Below are 20,484 nucleotides of genomic sequence, written 5' to 3'. Positions count from 1 at the left end.
AAGAGATTCTTGTTTTATAATTGCTATAAAATGTACACGGCCGATATGGAAAAGGAGAATGTGTGCTGTGGATGGGGGAAGAGAAAAAAAGTGGGTGAGCACAACTTCTGATTACTGTAAAGGGATTTCAGAACTAACCTAAAAAAAACTATTCTAGTGTTTAGTGTAGTATATTTATTTTAAACTAGCATCAAGTCAATTCAGCTACTACAGTCGCCATAATTTACAATAATTGTAATTGCATCTTCCGCAACAACTCATAGCCATTTAAAAGCGAAGAGTATAAGAAATAAAAATTAGCCCTTGAAAATTGATTGAACAATCCAGCCTGTGATATAACCTGTACTTCATTATTGAGGAATTACATTTTACTTTCAAAACAATTTCAAGTATTAGGTATGCTAAGATTTTTCATTCTTTTTACCAGGTTGCTCCAATCACATTGACTCCCAGATTACTAGAGCGGATGAAGAATAACATGATGATTATAGAGATCTGGAATAAAGTGATTAACACCGGACAGGAGAAGCTACTTGGCCTTGTGAAGCTTCCTCTTCATCAATTTCACATATCTTTTAGGTAAATGACATTTACCAGATAAAATAGTGTATTTGTTCAATGTTATTTAGATACATTGGCCTAGAAATTCGGCCACATAGCACCCATTTCTCGGGCACTAAACTGCCCTCCCTGCCTCTTCCAGCTGATAATCTGCCCCATTTGAGTCATTATTGGTAAGCTGGAGTGAAACAGGTTCCATCAGATGTTCGGCCATAAGTGGCCTGCAGAATCTACTTTGAATGGGACTATGATGAAAAAGGAATGGGTATAAATTCCAGTAGATGACCAGTTAGCTTAGAAACATAATTTTATAATAGCCCATTCAAAATTGTATAACTCCTATATGCAGTTTTATTTTAACTACTTCAAATAGTGCATTTAATTATCAGGAGTAAACTTAAGGATTACCTGTGTGATGATGACATAATAAACAACAGCCAAAAATGGGTTCAGACCTGACCAATCTTTTTGAATTTTTGATGACATGGACTGCGGAAAACTCTGTGTCGAGGTGTACCGAGACTTCCAGAACACATTTGCTGAAGGCTACAAGTTAATCTCAAAAAGGGGAGATTCAGTGTGAGATTTGAGAATGCATAAGAAATTGTCTCAAGGATAGAAAGCACAATTGGGGCAGATCATACAACATTAGTATTGGATAACTGATTCCTCCAGGATTAAACGCCTCACTTGTATTCCTTTGGTGAGTGATTGCTTCAAAGGTTTTGATTAAGTGATTAATTTTGCTGTAGAACTTTAGTCATGAACAAAGTGATTTAAATAATCAAGGATGATAGCAGCCACTTTTCTACTTACATAGAATCATAGAAAATAGGTGCAGGAGTAGGCCATTCGGCCCTTCGAGCCTGCACCACCATTCAATAAGATCATGGCTGATCATTCCCTCAGTATCCCTTTCCTGCTTTCTCTCCATACCGCTTGATCCCCTTAGCCGTAAGGGCCATATCTAACTCCCTCTTGAATATATCCAATGGACTGGCATCAACAACTCTCTACGGCAGGGAATTCCACAGGTTAACAACTCTCTGAGTGAAGAAGTTTCTCCTCATCTTAGTCCTAAATGGCCTACCCCTTATCCTAAGACTGTGTCCTCTGGTTCTGGACACAGACCATCGGGAACATTCTACCCGCATCTAACCTGTCCCTCATCTAACCTGTCCCGTCCCGTCAGAATCTTATATGTTTCTATGAGATCCCCTCTCATCTTTCTAAACTCCAGTGTATAAAGGCCCAGTTGATCCAGTCTCCTCATATGTCAGTCCTGCCATCCCGGGAATCAGTCTGGAGAACGTTCGCTGTACTCCCTCAATAGCGAGAACGTTCGCTGTACTCCCTCAATAGCAAGAACGTCCTTCCTCAGATTAGGAGACCAAAACTGAACACAATATTCCAGGTGAGGCCTCACCAAGGCCCTGTACAACTGCAGTAAGACCTCCCTGCTCCTATACTCAAATCCCCTAGCTATGAAGGCCAACATACCATTTGCCTTCTTCACCGCCTGCTGTACCTGTATGCCAACTTTCAATGACTGATAAACCATGACACCCAGGTCTCGTTGCACCTCCCCTTTTCCTAATCTGTTGCCATTCAGATAATATTCTGTCTTCGCTTTTTTGCCCCCAAAGTGGATAACCTCACATTTATCCATATTATACTGCATCTGCCATGCATTTGCCCACTCACCTAACCTGTCCAAATCACACTGCAGCCTCCTAGCATCCCCCTCACAGCTCACACCGCCACCCAGTTTAGTGTCATCTGCAAACTTGGATATATTACATTCAATTCCTTCATCTAAATCGTTAATGTATATTGTAAAGAGCTGGGGTCCCAACACTGAGCCCTGCGGCACTCCACTAGTCACTGCCTGCCATTCTGAAAAGGACCCGTTTATCCCGACTCTCTGCTTCCTGTCTTCCAACCAGTTCTCTATCCATGTCAGTATATTACCCCCAATACCATGTGCTTTGATTTTGCACATCAATCTCTTGCGCGGGAACTTGTCAAAAGCCTTTTGAAAGTCCAAATAAACCACACCCACTGGTTCTCCCTTGTCCACTCTACTAGTTACATCCTCAAAAAAATTCCAGCAGATTTGTCAAGCATGATTTCCCCTTCATAAATCCATGCTGACTTGGACCGATCCTGTCACTGCTTTCCAAATGCGCTGCTATTTCATCCTTAATAATTGATTCCAACGTTTTCCCCACCACTGATGTCAGGCTAACCGGTCTATAATTACCCGCTTTCTCTCTCCCTCCCTTTTTAAAATGTGGTGTTACATTAGCTACCCTCCAGTCCATAGGAATTGATCCAGAGTCGATAGACTGTTGGAAAATGATCACCAATGCATCCACTATTTCTAGGGCCACTTCCTTAAGTACTCTGGGATGCAGACTATCAGGCCCCCGGGATTTATCGGCCTTCAATCCCATCAATTTCCCGAACACAATTTCCCGCCTAATAAGGATATCCTTCAGTTCCTCCTTCTTGTGTAGGAGCAAGTCCAAATTTGTTCTTTGAAAAAGTAGATTGTATCCAAATTTACAAGATAGTCATAACCATAATGAACATGGTATTCTATTTTCAAAACATATAGGGATTTAAATCTTTTATCATGCAATGGGGTGTGCACATTATTTATTTGGGCACATTCTTTCCACTATGCAAATATGCAAACTTTGTTAATTTCGTTACGCGCAAAAATTTTTAGTTTTCTTTTCTAACTTCTCAATTGGGAGAAAAGTATCTTGTCAATTTTTTTTAACTTTTTCTCCTCTGCCAATTTTCTTCTCCCTGTCCCATTAAAGAATAGCAATGTTACTCAATTCTTCAAAACTCACATAGTCTGCCAATATGTTGTGTGCAAAGATAAAAAAATCTTTTCAGCATTAGCCTCGAATACATACCAAAAAGGCTGGAGAGAAATTTGGGAAGCAACTGTTTAGTCTCCTGTGAGAGTGTACCTTCTTGAGGTAAGCACATAGAATTTACCATAGACTGGTAGGATGTGGGTTCTTGCTTTTCATTACTCATGCAGTGAGTTCCCAATCCGAGTAAATGAAATGTCAACTAACTGCTAGGTGTTAGCAGGGAAAACGGAGAAATGGCTGTAGGGGGCAGGAAGAAGTCTGCATAGTTGGAGAAAAATCATTTAAACCTGCAATTAAAACATTTGATATAATTACAGTTCCTGTGTAAGCTTGGGATTTGATTGAAACAGGCAATTATTTTCATGGATATTAAAATTGTACCCAATATCTGGTTAGTAAAGCTGTGGTGTTTAAAAGCTTACAAAATCTTTTTTATTTAACGAAATGTGATATATGAAGGCTAATGGCAGATAAGCTTACAAAAAAGAAGTAATTGAAGCCGTTGGCACTTTTCATTTGATACTTCAATGTGTTATTTTGTTTATAAATCAAAAGGGACCCCAAGATTTCTCATTTACTGCTGCAAGCTCAATATCCCGTGGTTGCTGTGGACAGCTACATGCCAATGATGGATGTTTTCACAGGCAGTCAAAGGGGCAGTCTTCGAGTTCTACTAGCAATGGGAGAAGCAGACCAAATAGTAGCACTTCAGAGACTAAAAAATGAGGAGGGAACTTCTATCGCTGGTTTCCAGCGGATACCTAATTTCCTGGATCAAGTGCCGTCAGTTCCAGCAAAGGTTTGTGATTATTGTAATGCAAAATGTGTCGAAGTACTGGTGTCCAGAAGAGCTGGGCAAACTTGCACTCCTGACACACACTTTTCATTTGCACCAAGAACCAGGTAAATTTGTCTGAAACCTCTCTCATTTCATGCAACTTAAGTTGCGCTTATATTGCATTAGCAGTCTCTGACCAGTAACTTTAGCGTGCAAAGACTGGTTAACAACATGAAATTTATATTGAGAGCTTCACCTGCCTGTGAGTCACACTCTACCTCTCAGGAGAAAGCTCTGCCATATGAGCTTATGTACATGTGCGGAGCTCTGATTTATTGGTGACTCATCTTTAATGTTGGGAGAGAGCAGGCAGTCATAATATTAAAATACACTCTGCAATAAGTCTATAAAATTCCTGAGATCAGCAAAACCCCCATGACCACTTTTTCAATCAGTTTCACAACAGACTGGATTGATACTGCAAACCCAAGCAGAATGAGACAGCATTCTGGAGAATTTGTTTCATCACTTGGCGTTAATGCATTGTGGAGTTACATAGGCACCTGTCTCCAGTGTTATGCCACCACTTCCGTGTCAGTGTACAGGTGACCAACTACTTCATGTCAATGGGAAAATGGCAATATAACTGCAGCCCTAAATTCACACAGGCTAGTGCCAACCAATTGCGTCGCACCAAGATATTGGTTTTCATTGAAGTTGCTGAAATAATTACTTCAAGGGAAATACCTTGTCTGTGTCAGCCACAAACTATTCACCACCATACTATGCTGTCAAACGTGGTGTAACTCTGCAATAGGTTTATTTTTCTAAATATATACAATGTTTTTTATGGTTCAAAAATTCCATTCTGATATATTGATGCATATTTTCTCAGTTGAATAGAGGCGAGATAGAACCACTGATGGAGCACATATTTGAGATGAATGTGGTAAAACTTAAAGGATTGACTCCCTTGCAGTCCACTGTCTGGGGAGAGGCAGACTGCTATATACAATACTATTTCCCAACTCAAGATGTGAATGCCATAACTGAGGCATTGCCATTTGTAAGTGGTAAGTAATTTTATATTCCAAGGATTTTGTTTTCCAATCAGCGTGTAGCATAACGCAATCGCCATTTTGTAGCTCTTATAAATAAATTGTAAATTCCAAGAACAAATTGTGTTAGTGAGAAGAATGCAGGACTTTGTAAAAAAAGACCATCAAAGACAAAATGAGAACTGGAAATGAGCATAGCTAAAGTTTAAAAAAACCCGAATCTTCCAGTGTAACAGAAAAGGGATTATCAAAAGAATTTAGATCACTTATGGATGCAAATAGGAATAAAACTGATAATGAACTAAAAATAGTTATCATATACTAAATGACAGGGTCAACCACACCTTCCTCCTCCAGCACCTTTTCTCCATTGTCCAACTCAGTGAGATTTCTCTTGCTTGGTTTTGCTGTTGCCTATGCAATCATAGCCAGAGTGGGGGACTTCAACTATCCTAATATAGACTGGGATAATAATAGTGTAAAGGGCAGAGAGGGAGAAGAATTTTTGAAGTGTGTTCAGGAGAACTTTTCTTGATCAGCATGTTTCTGTCCCAAAGAGGAAGTAGGCATTGCTGGATCTGGTTCTGGGGAATGAGGTAGGTCAAGTGGAGCAAATGTCAGTCTGTGAATATTTAGGGAACAGTGACCATGGTATCATAAGGTTTAGATTAGCTATGGAAAAGGACAGGGAGCAATCTAGAGTAAAATTACTTAATTGGAGGAAGGCAAATTTCAGTGGGATGAGAACTGATCTGGCCCAGGTAAATTGGAATCAAAGATTGGCAGGCAAAACTGTCGTGGAACAATGGGCTGCGTTTGAAGAGGAAATAGTTCAGGTACAATTGAGGTACATTCCCACTCGGGGGAAAGGTTGGGCAACAAAAGTCAGAGTTCCCTGGATGATGAAAGAGATATAAAGTAAGATGAAGCAGCAAAAGAGCGCGTATGACAGATGTCAGGTCGAGAATACATCTGAGAATCAGGTTAAATATAAAAAGTTCAGAGGAAAAGTGAAAAAGAAAATAAGAGGGGCAATGTGAGGGTATGAGAATAGATTGTCAGCTAACATAAAAGGTAATCCAAAAGTCTTCTATAGGCATATAAATAGTAAACGGGTAGTAAGAGGAGGGATGGGGCCGATTAGAGACCAAAAAGGAGAGCTACGCATGGAGGCAGAAGGTATGGCTGAGGTACTAAATGAGTACTTTGCATCCGTCTTCAAGGAAGAAAATGCTGCCATATACATAGTAAAGGAGGAGGTAGAGGACATACTGGATGGGATAAAATTGATAATGACGAGGTACTTGAAAGGCTGGCTAGATAAGTCACCGGGGTGCATCCTGGGACACGGAGGGAAGTAAAGGAAGAAATAGCAGAGGTACTGGCCATAATCTTCCAATCCTCCTTAGAAACGGGGTGGTGCCAGAGGACTGGAGAATTGGAAATGTTAAACTCTTGTTCAAAAAAGGATGTAAAGATAAACCCAGCAACTGTAGACCAGTCAGTTTAACCTCGGTAGTGGAAAAACTTTTGGAAACAATAATCAGGGACAAAATTAACAATCACTTGGACGAGTGTGGATTAATTAAGGAAAACCAGCATGGATTTGTTAAAGGCAAATTGTGTTTAACTAACTTGATCGAGTTTTTTGATGAGGTAACAGAGGGTTGATGAGGGCAATGTGGTTGCCGTGGTGCACATGGATTTCCAAAAGGCGTTCAACAAAGTACCACATAATGAGCTTGCCAGCAATGTTGAAGCCCATGGAATAAAAGGGACAGTGGCAGCATGGATAAAAAAATTGGCTAAGTGGCAGGAAACAGAGAGTAGTGGTGAACACTTGTTTTTCGTATGGAGGAAGGTATACAGTGTTGTTCCCCAGGAGTCGGTTCTAGGACAACTGCTTTTCGTAATATATATTAATGACTTGGATGTGGGTGTACAGGGCACAATTTCAAAACTTGCAGATGACACAAAACTTGGAAGCATAGTGATCCAAGAGTCGCTAAACAGTCTGGTACCTGGGATGCTGTGACGTCCAGTTTGTCGTTCGCTTTGCCTTCATCGCACTCTCAAGTTGGCTTGCGCTGCTCCCTGGGGTAGCTGGCTCTTGTTCCACTCCTGCTCCGCTCCTCCCTGCGGTGGCTGGCTCCTGTTCCGCTCCGCTCCTGTTCTACTGCTGTTTGCCCCTCAGGTCGGCTCTTGCCGACGCCGCACTGGATCCTGGGGCTCTCCTCCTTTATGCCTCCTGCTCCGCTGCTGTTTCCCCTCAGGTCGGCTCCTGTCCTCCGACTTCTGGGCTCCTGAAACGGGAATCTGTTCAAACTCCAGGACAGATCCAAGGTCGTCTCATCCTCCGTCATCGAACTATAGTACGCAGACGATGTCTACGTCTAAGCACACTCGGAGGCCGAAGTCCAAGCCTTCGTCAACACCTTCACTGATGCATACGAGAGCATGGGCCTTACACTAAACATCCGTAAGACAAAGGTCCTTTACCAACCTGCCCACGCCACTCGGCACTGCCCCTTGGTTATCAAAATCCACGACGAGGCCTTGGACAACGTGGCCATTTTCCATACCTTGGGAGCCTACTGCCAACAAGGGCAGACATCAACGACGAGGTCCAACACCGCCTTCAGTGTGCCAGTGCAGCCTTCGGTCACCTGAAGAAGAGAGTGTTTGAAGATCATGACCTCAAACCCGGCACCAAGCTTATGGTCTACAGAGCAGTGGTGATACCTGCCTTCCTATATGGCTCAGAGACATGGACTATATACAGCAGGCACCTCAAAACACCAAGTACCACCAACGCTGCCTCCGCTCAGGTCAACATCCCCAGCATCGAAGCACTGACCACGTTCGATCAGCTCCGCTGGATGGGCCACATGCCTGACACGAGACTCCCAAAACAAGTGCTCTACTTGGGGCTCCGACACGGCACGCGAACCCCAGGTGGGCAGAGGAAACGCTTTAAGGACACCCTCAAAGCCTCCCTGAAAAAATGTAACATTCCCACCGACACCTGGGAATCCCTGGCCCAAGAATGCCCAAAGTGGAGGAAAAGCATCCAGGAAGGCGTAGAACACCCCCAGTCTCTTTGCTGAGAGAAAGCTGAAGCCAAGCGTCGACAGTGAAAGGAGTGCGTGGCAACCCAGGCACCCCACCCACTTGTTCCTTCAACCATCGTTTGCCCCACCTGTGGCAGAGACTGTCGGTCCCGCATTGGACTCTTCAGTCACTTGAGAACTCATTTCTAGTGTGGAAGCAAGTCATCCTCGACTCCGAGGGACTGCCTATGATGATGATGATGGATAGTGATAGACTTCAAGAGGACATAGGCTGGTGGAATGGGCGGACGAAATTTAACGCAGAAAAGTGCGAAGTGATACATTTTGGTAGAAAGAATGAGGAAAGGAAATCTAAACTAAAGGGTACAACCCTAAAGCGGGTGCATGATCAGAGATCTTGGGGTATATGTGCATAAATCGTTGAAGGTGGTAGGGTAGGTTGAGTAAGCAGTTAAAAAAGCTAACTGGGCTTCATGTATAGAGTACAAAAGAGTGGAAATTATAATCAACCTGTATAAAACTGATTTGGCCTCAACTGGAATAATGTGTTCAATTCTGGGTACTGCACTTTAGGAAGGATGTGAAGGCCTTAGAGAGGGTGCAGAAAAGATTTACGAGAATGATTCCATTAATGAGGGACTTCAGATACGTGGATAGACTGGAGAAGATGGGCTTGTTCTCAGAGCAGAGAAGATTGAGAGAAGATTTGATAAAGGTGTTCAAAATCATGAGGGGTCTGAACAGAGTAGATAGAGAGAAACTGCCTAATAGCAGAAGGATCGAGAACCAAAAAACTCAGATTTAAGGTGATTGGCAAAAAAAACGAAGGCGACATAAGAAAAAAAAAATTACGCAGCGAGTGGTTAGGATCTGGACTGCATTGCCTGAAAGGCTGGTGGAGGCAGACTCAGTTGCGGCTTCCAAGAGGGAGTTAGATAAGTACCTGAAGAAAAACATTTGCTGGGCTACGAAGAAAGGGCGGGTGAGTGGGACTAGCTGAAGTGCTCTTGCAAAGAGCCGGCACAGGCTACCTCTGGAGCTCCCCAAGCATCTTCCTTGGTCTCCTCACCTTTCTTATTTACACGCTGCCCCGTTATTTGCAAACATTGGGTCAGGTTCGACATGTACTCTGACGACACCCGGTTCTGCCTTTCTAACACCTCTCTTGACACCTCCGCTATGTCTGTGTTATCAGACTGTTGGATGTCCAGCCTTGGATGAGCTGTAATTTACTTGAGTTAAACATTGTGAAGACTGAAGCTATAGTTTTAGGCCCCTGCCACAAGCTCCGTACCTTCAACACCCGATTCCATCTACTCCTTGGCCATTGTCTCAGTCTTGACATCCTATTCTACCCCAGGCTGAGCTTCCAACCCCATTTATCTCCGTTACAAAGGCTGCCTAACATTCATACCTCCGTAACATTGCCTGCCTCCATATTGCCTCAGGCTATTTACCACTGGAACCCTCTGCCTTTGTTACCTCCAGACTCAACTATTCCAATGCTCTCCTCATTGGTCTCCTATTCTCCACGCTCCGAAAGCTTCAGCTCATCCAAAATTCTGCTGTCCATGACCTGTCCTTATAACAACTTGTATTTATATAGCACCTTTAATGTAGTAAAATGCCTCAAGGCACTTATCAGGAGCGTTATAAAGCAAAGTTTGACACCGAGCCACATAAGGAGATACTGGGGCAGATGAAGGTAGGTTTTAAGTAGTGTCTTAAATGAGGAAAGGGAGGCAAAGAGGTTCAGGGATGGAATTCCAGAGCTATGGGCCTTGGCAGCTGAAGACATGGCCACCAGTGGTGAAGCGATTAAAATTGGGGATGCTCAAGAGGCGAGAATTAGAGGAGTTCAGTTATCGCAGAGGATTGTGGGGCTGGAGGTGATTAGAGATTGGGCAGGCCAAGGTAATGGAGGACTTTGAAAACAAGTTTGAGAATTTTAAAATTCCCACATTAAGTGCCGCTGACCTACATTGGCTCCCAGCCCTCCCAACACCTCAAATTTAAAATTCTCATCCTCTTATTTAAATCCCTTCATGGCCTTTCCCCACACTACTCTAGCCTTCTCCGGTAGTCCAAATCTCCAAACTCTTCATACCTTTGACTCTGGCGTAGTGTGCATCTACCCCTGACTTTGTCCCACCATTGGCAGCCGTGTCTTCAGCCATCTAGGGCCCATGCATTAGAATTCCCTTCCTAAACTCCTTTGCCTCCACAGTTCCTCTCCTTTAAGGCCCTCCCTGAAACCCACTTCTTTGACCAAGCTTTGGTTACCCCTCCTTACCATCATCTTTGCGCCGGTGTACAATTTTGTCTTATGCCTATGTGAAGCACCTTGAGACGTGTTTTTGCATTGAAGGTGCTATTTAAATGCAAGTTGTTACGTTATTGGAGAGGTTTTCTAAGTAGGCTAGTGGGGGCGAAAACTCAGGAGTGATTCAAGTGTGATGGTGGGGATTGCAGGATTCTATGGAGGATGAGATTAGCCAAATGGCCTCTCTCATCTCTCTCATAATTGCCCTCTAAACTGGCACAGCAGGCCACTCAGTTGTATCAAACAACTAAGATGGCAGCATTTCAAGCTGAAGGCCCACCACCACCTTCTCAGGGTAACTAAGGATGGGCAATAAATGCTTGCCAGCAATACCCACATCCTGAGAAATTAATAAATAAAATATGTTTCTGCTATGTTTATTATGTCATCAATTATGTGTCCTTTCGTTATAACTTGAATATAGATTTAAAATGTTGTGCAAATTTTTTCAGTGTTAAGATGTTTAAGACTCATGCCAGATGATTCTAATTAGATCAACTCCAACACTTTAATTGGTTCTTGTTTTTAAATGCTGTGATGATTGGCTCCTGCATAGTTGAGTTAAATCACTTTTGTACACTTTGTTTTGCTGTAGGCATCATCTTAAAGCCTTTTCGCACAGCAACCACATTGTGTGTACCAGATCCTATATTTAATGACTGTCAAAGTCACTCTCTTCTCATCCCACCGGACCTGCCAGTGCAGAGAATACTACTGAATGCTTGCTCAAAGCAAATGTTTACAGGAGGCAGTGGCATTCAGTTTGAGGTTTGGTGTAGGTAAGTACTATAGCCATAGAAACAAATAGATCTTAACCAGCAGAGAATTAGATGGAGACTTAGGCAGTCATATGCTCAGTGTGAGCTGTCATCAGCTGCATCAAATTTAAAACTGTTTTATGTAGAATATGTGGAAAAAATAAATTCTACAATCTATGTTTTAATAAAGCTATTGGACCTTATCAAGTGTAAAACTTCAAAGATTTAATTTATTTAAAGTGATGTTGCGCCTGTATATTAAAGGTATAACGCTACTGCATATTTAGTGAGGGGACATTTTTTGTGAAGCTGATTAGCAACAGACCTCTTTGTGGCATGATGGTTATTTGAGTGATATTTTTTTCTGCCCATATTTTCTATTCTTTGCTGCAGGCATTGACTCCTTTCTTGAGAAACAGTGCCACGGGTGCTGGTTATCTTTTGTATCTTCCAAAGTGTTCATTATTCATGAGCCCAGAATGTGAATGTTGGCAGACTGGTCCACATGTTAGCCATCATACTCTGTCCTCACGCAACATCCACACACATGCACATTCTAGCAAGGATCACTGGAGAGTGATCAGAAGTTGGGACCCTTGTTGATTTCCCCCCTCTTTAACTGAAGATATTGAGGCCAGTTATAGCCCCCAGTGTTGTCCTGGCTGTGATTGACTAATGAATGGAGTTTCACACCTCAAGAATTTCTGGTCCTTTTAGCTCAGCTACTTGATGCTTTAAACAGGCGAGTCATCTTGGGGCAGACTACATTTGTTTATGGATAAAGGAAATCTAGGGCACCCTGGTCCATTCCTCAATCACCCCCAAAACCCCTCCACGTCCCATGGCATTTTCCCCTGCAAGCGCAGGAGATGCAACACCTGCCCTTTTACCTCCTCCCTTCCAACTGTCCATAGTCCCAAATACTCCTTCCAGGTGAAACAGCGATTCACTTGTACTACTTTCAATTTATATATGAATTTACTGCTCATGATGCAATCTCCTCTACATTGGGGAGGCCAAACACAGATTAGGTGACCGCTTTGCGGAACACCTCTGTTCAGTCCGTAAGCGTGACCCCGAGTTTCCAGTCACATGTCACTTCAATTCTTTGCTCCACTCCCACTCTCCTCTCTCCGTCCTCGGCCTCTTGCACTGTTCCAACAAAGCTCAATGTAAACTTGAGGAACAGCATCTCATGTTTAGGCCCTTTACAACCTTCTGGACTCAACATCGAGTTCAACAATTTCAGACCAGAACCACTGCCCCTATTTTTTCCCCATTGCTGCTGTTGATGTTTCTGGCATTACCATTTACACCTCATCTAGGGCTCAATTTTCCCCAAACCTGTTTTTTTGGCTTGAAGAGTTACATCCGATTTTCTTTGGACCCAACTACGCCCCCAAAAAATCATCCAAGTTTCCCCGTTTGAATTGTTGATTTTGGCGCCACCTAGCCTGTCCTTTAGCTTTGGGGGTGGAGCCTAACATCTGCGCCAAGAAGATCAGGTTGCCAAAGTAACCAGGGACACACTGCGGGCTGAGGCTAGAAAGTGATACATACAACAGCCAGCTCACAGCAACCTGCACAAGCACCATACACATTGCAGCAACTTACCACCATTAAATTATTGAAGTGTTTATGACAAAAGTCTATCTCCCCACCCCGCCATCTCCTCCCAGTGCTGGTGCCGGCACCTGCTACTATCCCAGGTCGAAGGGCCTCCCGATACCGGTACCACCTTCTATCCTAGGCCGAAGGGCCTCCCAGTGCCGGTACCTGCTACTATCCCAGTAGGGCCTCCCGATACCGGTACCCGCTTCTATCCCTGGCTGAAGGGCCTCCCGATACCAGTACCTGCTTCTATCCTAGGCCGAAGGGCCTCCCAGTGCTGGTACCTGCTCCTAACTCTGGCCGAAAGGCCCCCCACCCACTCTTATCACTCTCTCTCCCCTCTCTGCTGCTGCTGTCTGGGCCCTGGAAGTACATCTGCTGGGCTGATTTACCTACCTGTGCTGATTTTCTTAACTGCCCAGAAGGTTTTTCCACAGAGGTCACATACACTGTCCTAAGAAAAATTGGAGTTAATCGGAGCTGGCCAAACTTGCTTAAATGGCCAGAATTGGCACGGGTGGCAGGTTATACCTCCAATGAGGTTAAAAAAACGAAACCTAATGGGGTAACTTGGATATTTTAATTTGGGCCAAAAAAAGCGGCACGCGCCAAAAAAAACAGTGCAAATAACTGGTGAAAATTGAGCCCCTAGACATCTTTTGTTTCTTAACTTGCCCCATTACCATCTCCTTTTGCCTTGCACCATCATCCTGTTTGTTTCTTAATCTCTTCTGCCTTCTATCCTATCATACCTTCCCTTTTGTTCCTCTCCGCCCCCCCCCTTTCCCTGCTCCTGCACTTGCTGAATAATGTTATACCTTTAACTTTTTCCAGTTCTGACGAAAGGGCATCGACAAGATATGTTGACTCTGTTTCCCTCTCCACAGAGACTGTCTGACCTGCTGAGTATTTCCAGCATTTTGTGTTTTTAAATCTAAGGTGTACTTTTATTCAACAAATTCCTCCATTTGAGGAAGTAAACTTATTGATTCAAAAGACTTTGGTTTGTTTTAGTAAAAAGATCAATTTTCTAATTTTCAGTGAGAACTTTGAATCCGGTCTCCTTTTTAGGTCCCTCTTTATGAACATACTCCCCCTGGATGTTCCTTCTTTAACTGGTAGGCTGTCTATCAAGTCTAGGGAAATGGAAGGCTCTACTCTCCAATAATAAAAATAGAAAATGCTCGAAACACTCAGCAGGTCAGACTGTGGCGAGAGAAGCAGAGTTAACATTTCAGGTCAACGGGCTCTGCTCTCTCTTCAATCAGTAAAGCCTAACAATTCATATCTGTTTAAGGATCTTGAGAAAATGTGATACCAGTTCATATTAATTCTGTTTGATATATTTCCTGACAAAATAACTGCATTTTCTGTTCAAATGTGTATAAAGCATACTTCCATTGGCGCAACATAAATGTAATGAATTAAAAAAAATTAGTTCCTGGGATGTGGCCGTCGCTGGCAAGGTCAGCATTTATTGTCCATCCCTAACTGCTCTTCAGAAGGTGGAGGTATTCCCACAGTGCTGTTAGGGAGAGAGTTCCAGGATTTTGATTCAGCGACGATGAAGGAACGGCGATATATTTCAAAGTCAGGATGGTGTGTAACTTGGAGGGGAACTTCCAGGTGATCGTGTTACCATGCACCTGCTGCCCTTGTTCTTCTAGGTGGTAGAGATTGCGGGTTTGAGAGGTGCTCCTGAAGAAGCCTTGGCGAGTTGCTCCAGTGCATCTTTTAGATGGTATACACTGGAGCCACGGTATGTCGGTGGTGCAGGGAGTTTAAGGTGGTGGATGAGGTGCCAATAAAGCGGGCTGCTTTGTCCTGGATGGTGGCAAGCTTCTTGTGTTGTAGGAGCTGCACTCATCCAGGCAAGTGGAGCGTGTTCCATCACACTCCTGACTTGTGCCTTGTAGATGGTGGAAAAGCTTTGGGGAGTCAGGAGGTGAGACACTCGTCACAGAATACTCGGCCTCTGACCTGCTCTTGTAGCAATGTTTATGTGGCTGGTCCAGTTAAGTTTCTGGTCAATTGTGACCCCAGCATGTTGATGATGGGACATTCGGCAATGTTAATGCCGGTGAATGTCAAGGGACAGTGGTTGGACTCTTGTTTGTTAGATAGTCATTGCCTGGCACTTGTGTGGAACGCATGTTACTTGCCACTTATCAACCCAAGCGTGAATGTCATCCGGGTCTTGCTGCATTCGGGCAGAGCCTGCTTCATTATCTGAGGAGTTGAGAATGGAACTGAACACTGCAATCATCAACGAACATCTCCACTTCTGACCTTATGATGGAGGGAAGGTCATTGATGAAGCAGCTGAAGATGGTTGGACCTAGGATACTGCCCTGAGGAACTCCTGCAGCGATGTCCTGGGACTGAGATGATTGACCTCCAACCACCACAACCATCTTCCTTTGTGCGAGGTATGACTCCAGGCAGTGGAGAGTTTTTCCCCTGATTCCCATTGACTTCAATTTTACTAGGGCTCCTTGATGCTACATTCAGTCAAATGCTGCCTTGATGTCAAGGGCAATCACTCTCATCTCACCTCTGGAATTCAGCTTTTTTTTTTCCATTTTGGACCAAGGCTATGGGCTCAATTTTTCCCAGTGATTTGCACCGTTTTTTTGGAGCAGGCTGCTCTTTTTGGCCTAGTTGAAAAATCACAGTTTCCCCAATCAATTTGTATCAGTGTAAGTCAGTTAGTTAAGATTTTTTTAGGCCCTTTTTTTTTCAGCCACAGGTGATATAACCAGCCACCTGCGCCATTTAGGGAAGTTTGGCCAGCTGAGAGCTACTCCAGTTCTGCTTAGGCCAGCGTCTGTGGCCTCTGTTGAAAAACCTTCCCTAGAGTTAAGGAAATCGGCCCAGGTAAGGAAATCGGCGCAGCAGCTGCCCGGACACACGAAAAGAATTGAAAAACACATACAAGTGCAGCGTCCCGTATCCGGAACCCTCGGGACCGAGGCCGTTCCAGATTTTGCATTTTTCTGGACTTTGAAACGTCTTTCTGATGTCATGAGTCTGGAAACACCCGAGCCCAGGTTTGGGTATTTCCGGATTTCGGAATGTCAAAGGGGGGGGGGTTACCTGCCGAGGAGCTATTCGGGCCGTCCGGGACCCACCGAGGAGGTAATCGTGGGGCCGGCCCCGCGAAGGATGTTGTCGGGAGGGCCGCTGGGGCCCGTCGAGGAGGTGTTTGCGTCGGGCGGTTGTCGCGCTGGCCCTGCCAAGGATGCTGTGTCAGGCGGGGCCCCGCTGAGGAGGCTGTCAGGTGGGCCAGCCCCGCCGAGGAGGTATTCAGGCGGGGCCCTGCCAAGGAAGTTGTCGGGCCGGCCCCACCGAGAAGGTGTTCGGGCGGGCCGGCCTCACCGAGGAGCTTGTCAGGCGGGGCCCCGCCAAGGTTGTCGTCGCCGGGCGAGGCCCCACCGAGGAGGTGTTCGCACGGGCTGGCTCCGCCGAGGAGGTGTTCGCGCAGGCTGGCGAGGCGGCCCCGAGGTAAGGGCGGCGAGGCGAGGCCCCGAAGTCTGGCAGCGGCGAAGCCCTGAAGTCGGGCAGGGGCGTCCGGTCAGGATTCCGCAACATTTTACGGATTCCAGACGACCCTGCCACGAATCGTCCTGGAGTCCGGATTCTGGAACTCCGGATTTTGGTCGCTGCACCTGTAGCAGCAACTTACCTCCAACCCCACCCGAAGGCTGTCCGGTCCCATTCTCGGTCCTCGGTTCACACACACAGGAAGGCTGAGAGCGAGAGAGATGTTGGAGGTAAGATGCTGCTATGTGTTTTTCAATTCTTTTAATGTGTTGGGAGCTGGCTGTATGCTTCAGCTCGCATTGTGTCGCTGGTTACCATGGCAGCCCGATCGTTTCGGCGCAGATCAAGGTTCCACCCCCAAAACTAAAGGTCGGGTTAGGCCACGCCAAAATGAACAAATCCAATGGGGAAACTTAGAATTTTTTGGGGGGCATACTTAGATCCCAAAAAATCAGGCATAACTCTTCTAGTGCACTAAAAAAAATGCTTTGGGGAAAATTGAGCCCTGTATGAGGTCTGAAGCTGAGTGGTTCGGGTGGAACCCTAAATGAGCATTGGTGAGCAGGTTTATTGGTAAGCACTCTCAACAACACCTTTCATAACTTTGCTGATGATTGAGAGTAGACTGATGTGGTCAGATTGGATTTGTCGATTTGTCCTGCTTTTTGTGGACAGGTCATGCCTGGGCAGTTTTCCACATTGTCGGTTAGATATCTGTGTTGTAGCTGTACTGGAACAGCTTGGCTAGAAGCACGGCTAATTCTGGAGCACAAATCTTCAACATGACAGCCGGGATGTTGTTGGGGCCCATAACCTTTGCTGTATCCAGTGTGGTCAGCCATTTCTTGATATCAGGTGGAGTGAATCAAATTAGCTGAAGACTGGCTTCTGTGATGGTGGAGGGGCCAAGGAGGAGGCCGAGATGGATTATCCAATCGGCACTTCAGGCTGAAGATGGTTACAAATGCTTCAGCCTTGTCTTTTGCACTCACATGCTGGGCTCCATCATCATTGAGGATGGGGATATTCATGAGCCTCCTCCTCCCGATAGTTATTTAATTGTCCACCACCATTCATGACTGGATGTGGCAGAACTACAGCGCTTTGATCTGATCCATCGATTGTGGGATCATTTAGCTCTGTTTATAGCCTGCTGCTTCTGCTTTTTCGCATGCATGTAGTCCTGTGTTATAGCTTCCCCAGGTTGGCACCTCATTTTTAAGTACACCTGTTGCTGCTCCTGGCATGCTCATCTGCACTCCTCGTTGAACCAGGGTTGGTCCCCTGGCTTGATGGTAATGGTAGAGTGAGGGATATGGTGGGCCATGAGGTTACAGATTGTGGTGGAATACAATTCTGCTGCTGCAGATGGCCCACAGCGTGCCACATAATATGATGGCGGGTATCCTCAGTGTGAAGACTGGTTTTCATTTCCAAAAGGACCGTGCAGAAGGACTGCCACCAATGATGTCATGGACAGATGCATCTGCGACAGTTAGATTGGTGAGGTTGAGGTCAAGTTGTTTTTTCCCTCATGTTGGTTCTCTCACCACCTGCCGCAGTCCTAGTCTGGCAGCTATGTTCTTCAGGATTCAGCCAGCAGTGCTGCTACTGAGCCACTCTTTGTGATGGACATTGAAGTCCCCCACCCAGAGTACATTCTGTGCCCTTGCAACCCTCAGTGCTTTTTCCAAGTGCTGTTCTACATGGAGGACTACTGATTCATCAGCTGAGGGAGGGCGGTAGGTGGTAATCAACAGGAGGTTTCCTTGCCCATGCTTGACCTGAAGCCATGAGACTTAATTGGGTCCGGAGTCAATGTTGAGGACTCCCAGGGCCACTCCATCCCGATTGTATATCACTGTGCCGTCACCTCTGGTGGGTCTGTCCTGCCCGTGGGACAGGACATACCCAGGGATGGTGATTGAGGAATCTGGGACATTGGCTGAAAGGTATGATTCTGTGAGTATGACTATGTTAGGCTGTTACTTGACCAGCCTGTGGGACAGCTCTCCCAATTTTGACACAAGTCCCCAGATGTTAGTGAGGAGAACTTGAGGACTGGGCTGAATGTGCCGTTGTTGCGTGGTCCGTCCGGTTTTATACTACTTATTATTTTTCATAGTGGCTTGGTACAACTGAGTGGCTTGCTAGGCCATTTTAGAGGGCATTTAAGAGTCACATATAGGCCAGACTGGGTAAGGACGGCAGATTGCCTTCCCTAAAGGACATTAGTGAACCAGATGGGTTTTTACAACAATCCGATAGTTTCATGGTCACCATTACTAGCTTTTTATTCCAGATTTATTTAATTTACTGAATTTAAAGTGGGATTTGAACTCCCATTTCTGGATCATTAGACCAGGTTCTGGATTACTAGTCCAATAACATAACCACTATGCTCCCGTTCAAGAATCCAGTGTCCTTTGTATTGACAAAGTTCATTTGAAAGTACAAAGATTAGTGGTACAGTAAATCGTGTAGACAGGAGCATAAAATTACAAAGTGGCATTGATTAAGTAACTGTGGCAGATGGATTTCAGTGCGAGTAAGTATGAGGTCATCCATTTTTGACCAAAAAAGGATAGACCCAAGTATTATTTAAATGGTATAAAGTTAGAAACAGTGGAGGCCCAAAGAGATTCTAGGTCCACGTACACATATGACTAAAATGTAGTAGTCGGGTACAAAAAATAATCAAAAAGATTAATGGAATGTTAACCTTTTATAACTAGAGGGCTAGAATATAAAGAGGAGGAAGTTTTGCGACAGTTATACAGAGCCCTAGTTAGACCACATCGAGAGTACTGTGTACAGTTCTGAGCACCACACCTTGGAAAGGGTATATTGGCCTTGGAAGGAGTTCTGTGCAGAATCACCAGAATACTACCAGGATTCCAAGGTTTAGATTATGAGAAAAGGTTACATAAACTGGGCTGGTATTCCCTGGAATATAGTAGGTTAAGGGGTGATTTGATTGAGGTTTTTAGGATTTTGAAAGGAATTGATAGGGTAGATAGAGAGAAACTTTTTTTGCTGGTGGGAGAGTCCAAGACAAGAAGGCATAACCTTAAAATGAGAGCCAGGCCATTCAGGAAAGACGTTAAGCAACAATTCTTCACACATTGGGTGGTAGAAGCGTGGAAGTCTCTCCCACAAAAAGCAGTAAATGCTAGCTCAGTTAATCATTTTAAAATCTGAAATCAGTAGATTGTTGCTAGACGAGGATATTAAAGGATATGGAGCCAAGGTAGGTAGATAGACTTGAGGTACAGATCAGCCATGATCTCACTGAAAGGCGGAACAGGCTCGAGGGGCTGAATGGCCGCCTACTCAACCAGCTCTTGTGGCAATCCAGCAGTTGCCGTAAGATTGCAGTGAATAATAGAAAGTAATGAAATGCAGGTAAGTGGAAGATATATTTTGTATATACATTCAATGAATTCATCAAAATATTAATGAACGTTTAACTTTGAAAGGTGTATCACAGCTTCTTGTTATTACATGAATTCATTCTTCACACAATCCATATTGTAGCAAGGATTTAATTTATTATGAAGCTGTGTAACAAGCTCATTTTATTCTCTCAGGTATTATTACCCTAATGTTAGAGACCAGCTTGTTGCCAGGGGTGTCCTCCCATTGTCCAAGCTGTGTGCTATGGTGACAATGCAACATCACAAGGAAGTTGGAGTTCAGATATTTAGTGTTCCCCTGATGCCTCGGACAGAAAATGTTGAAGGGCGTGTTCCACATTCTACTGGTAGGTAAAACTTTTCCATCTTTTTATTTTCACCAGAGAGGATTAAATAAGTAGGTGAATTGAACCATATTCACGGTTGTTCTGACGAAGAGTCATCGACCTGAAACATTAACTGTTTCTCTCC

General features: G+C 44.5%; 1 protein-coding gene across 1 annotated transcript in view; it reads left to right on the top strand.

Moving 5' to 3' along the window:
* c2cd3 (C2 domain containing 3 centriole elongation regulator) overlaps positions 1–20,484 on the top strand; it is a 178,889-nt gene that overhangs the window by 60,491 nt on the left and 97,914 nt on the right. Inside the window, exons 15-19 of the mRNA XM_070892422.1 lie at positions 428–579; positions 4,011–4,254; positions 5,129–5,306; positions 11,281–11,464; positions 20,188–20,360. Of these exons, the coding sequence (XP_070748523.1) occupies positions 428–579; positions 4,011–4,254; positions 5,129–5,306; positions 11,281–11,464; positions 20,188–20,360 (931 nt within the window). The remainder of the gene's footprint in view (positions 1–427; positions 580–4,010; positions 4,255–5,128; positions 5,307–11,280; positions 11,465–20,187; positions 20,361–20,484) is intronic.

This window comes from Pristiophorus japonicus, chromosome 10, assembly GCF_044704955.1.
Source record: "Pristiophorus japonicus isolate sPriJap1 chromosome 10, sPriJap1.hap1, whole genome shotgun sequence".
Classification (NCBI taxonomy): domain Eukaryota; kingdom Metazoa; phylum Chordata; class Chondrichthyes; family Pristiophoridae; genus Pristiophorus; species Pristiophorus japonicus.
The sequence above is the reverse complement of the archived record's forward strand: the minus strand, read 5'-3'. Positions and strand labels throughout refer to the sequence as shown.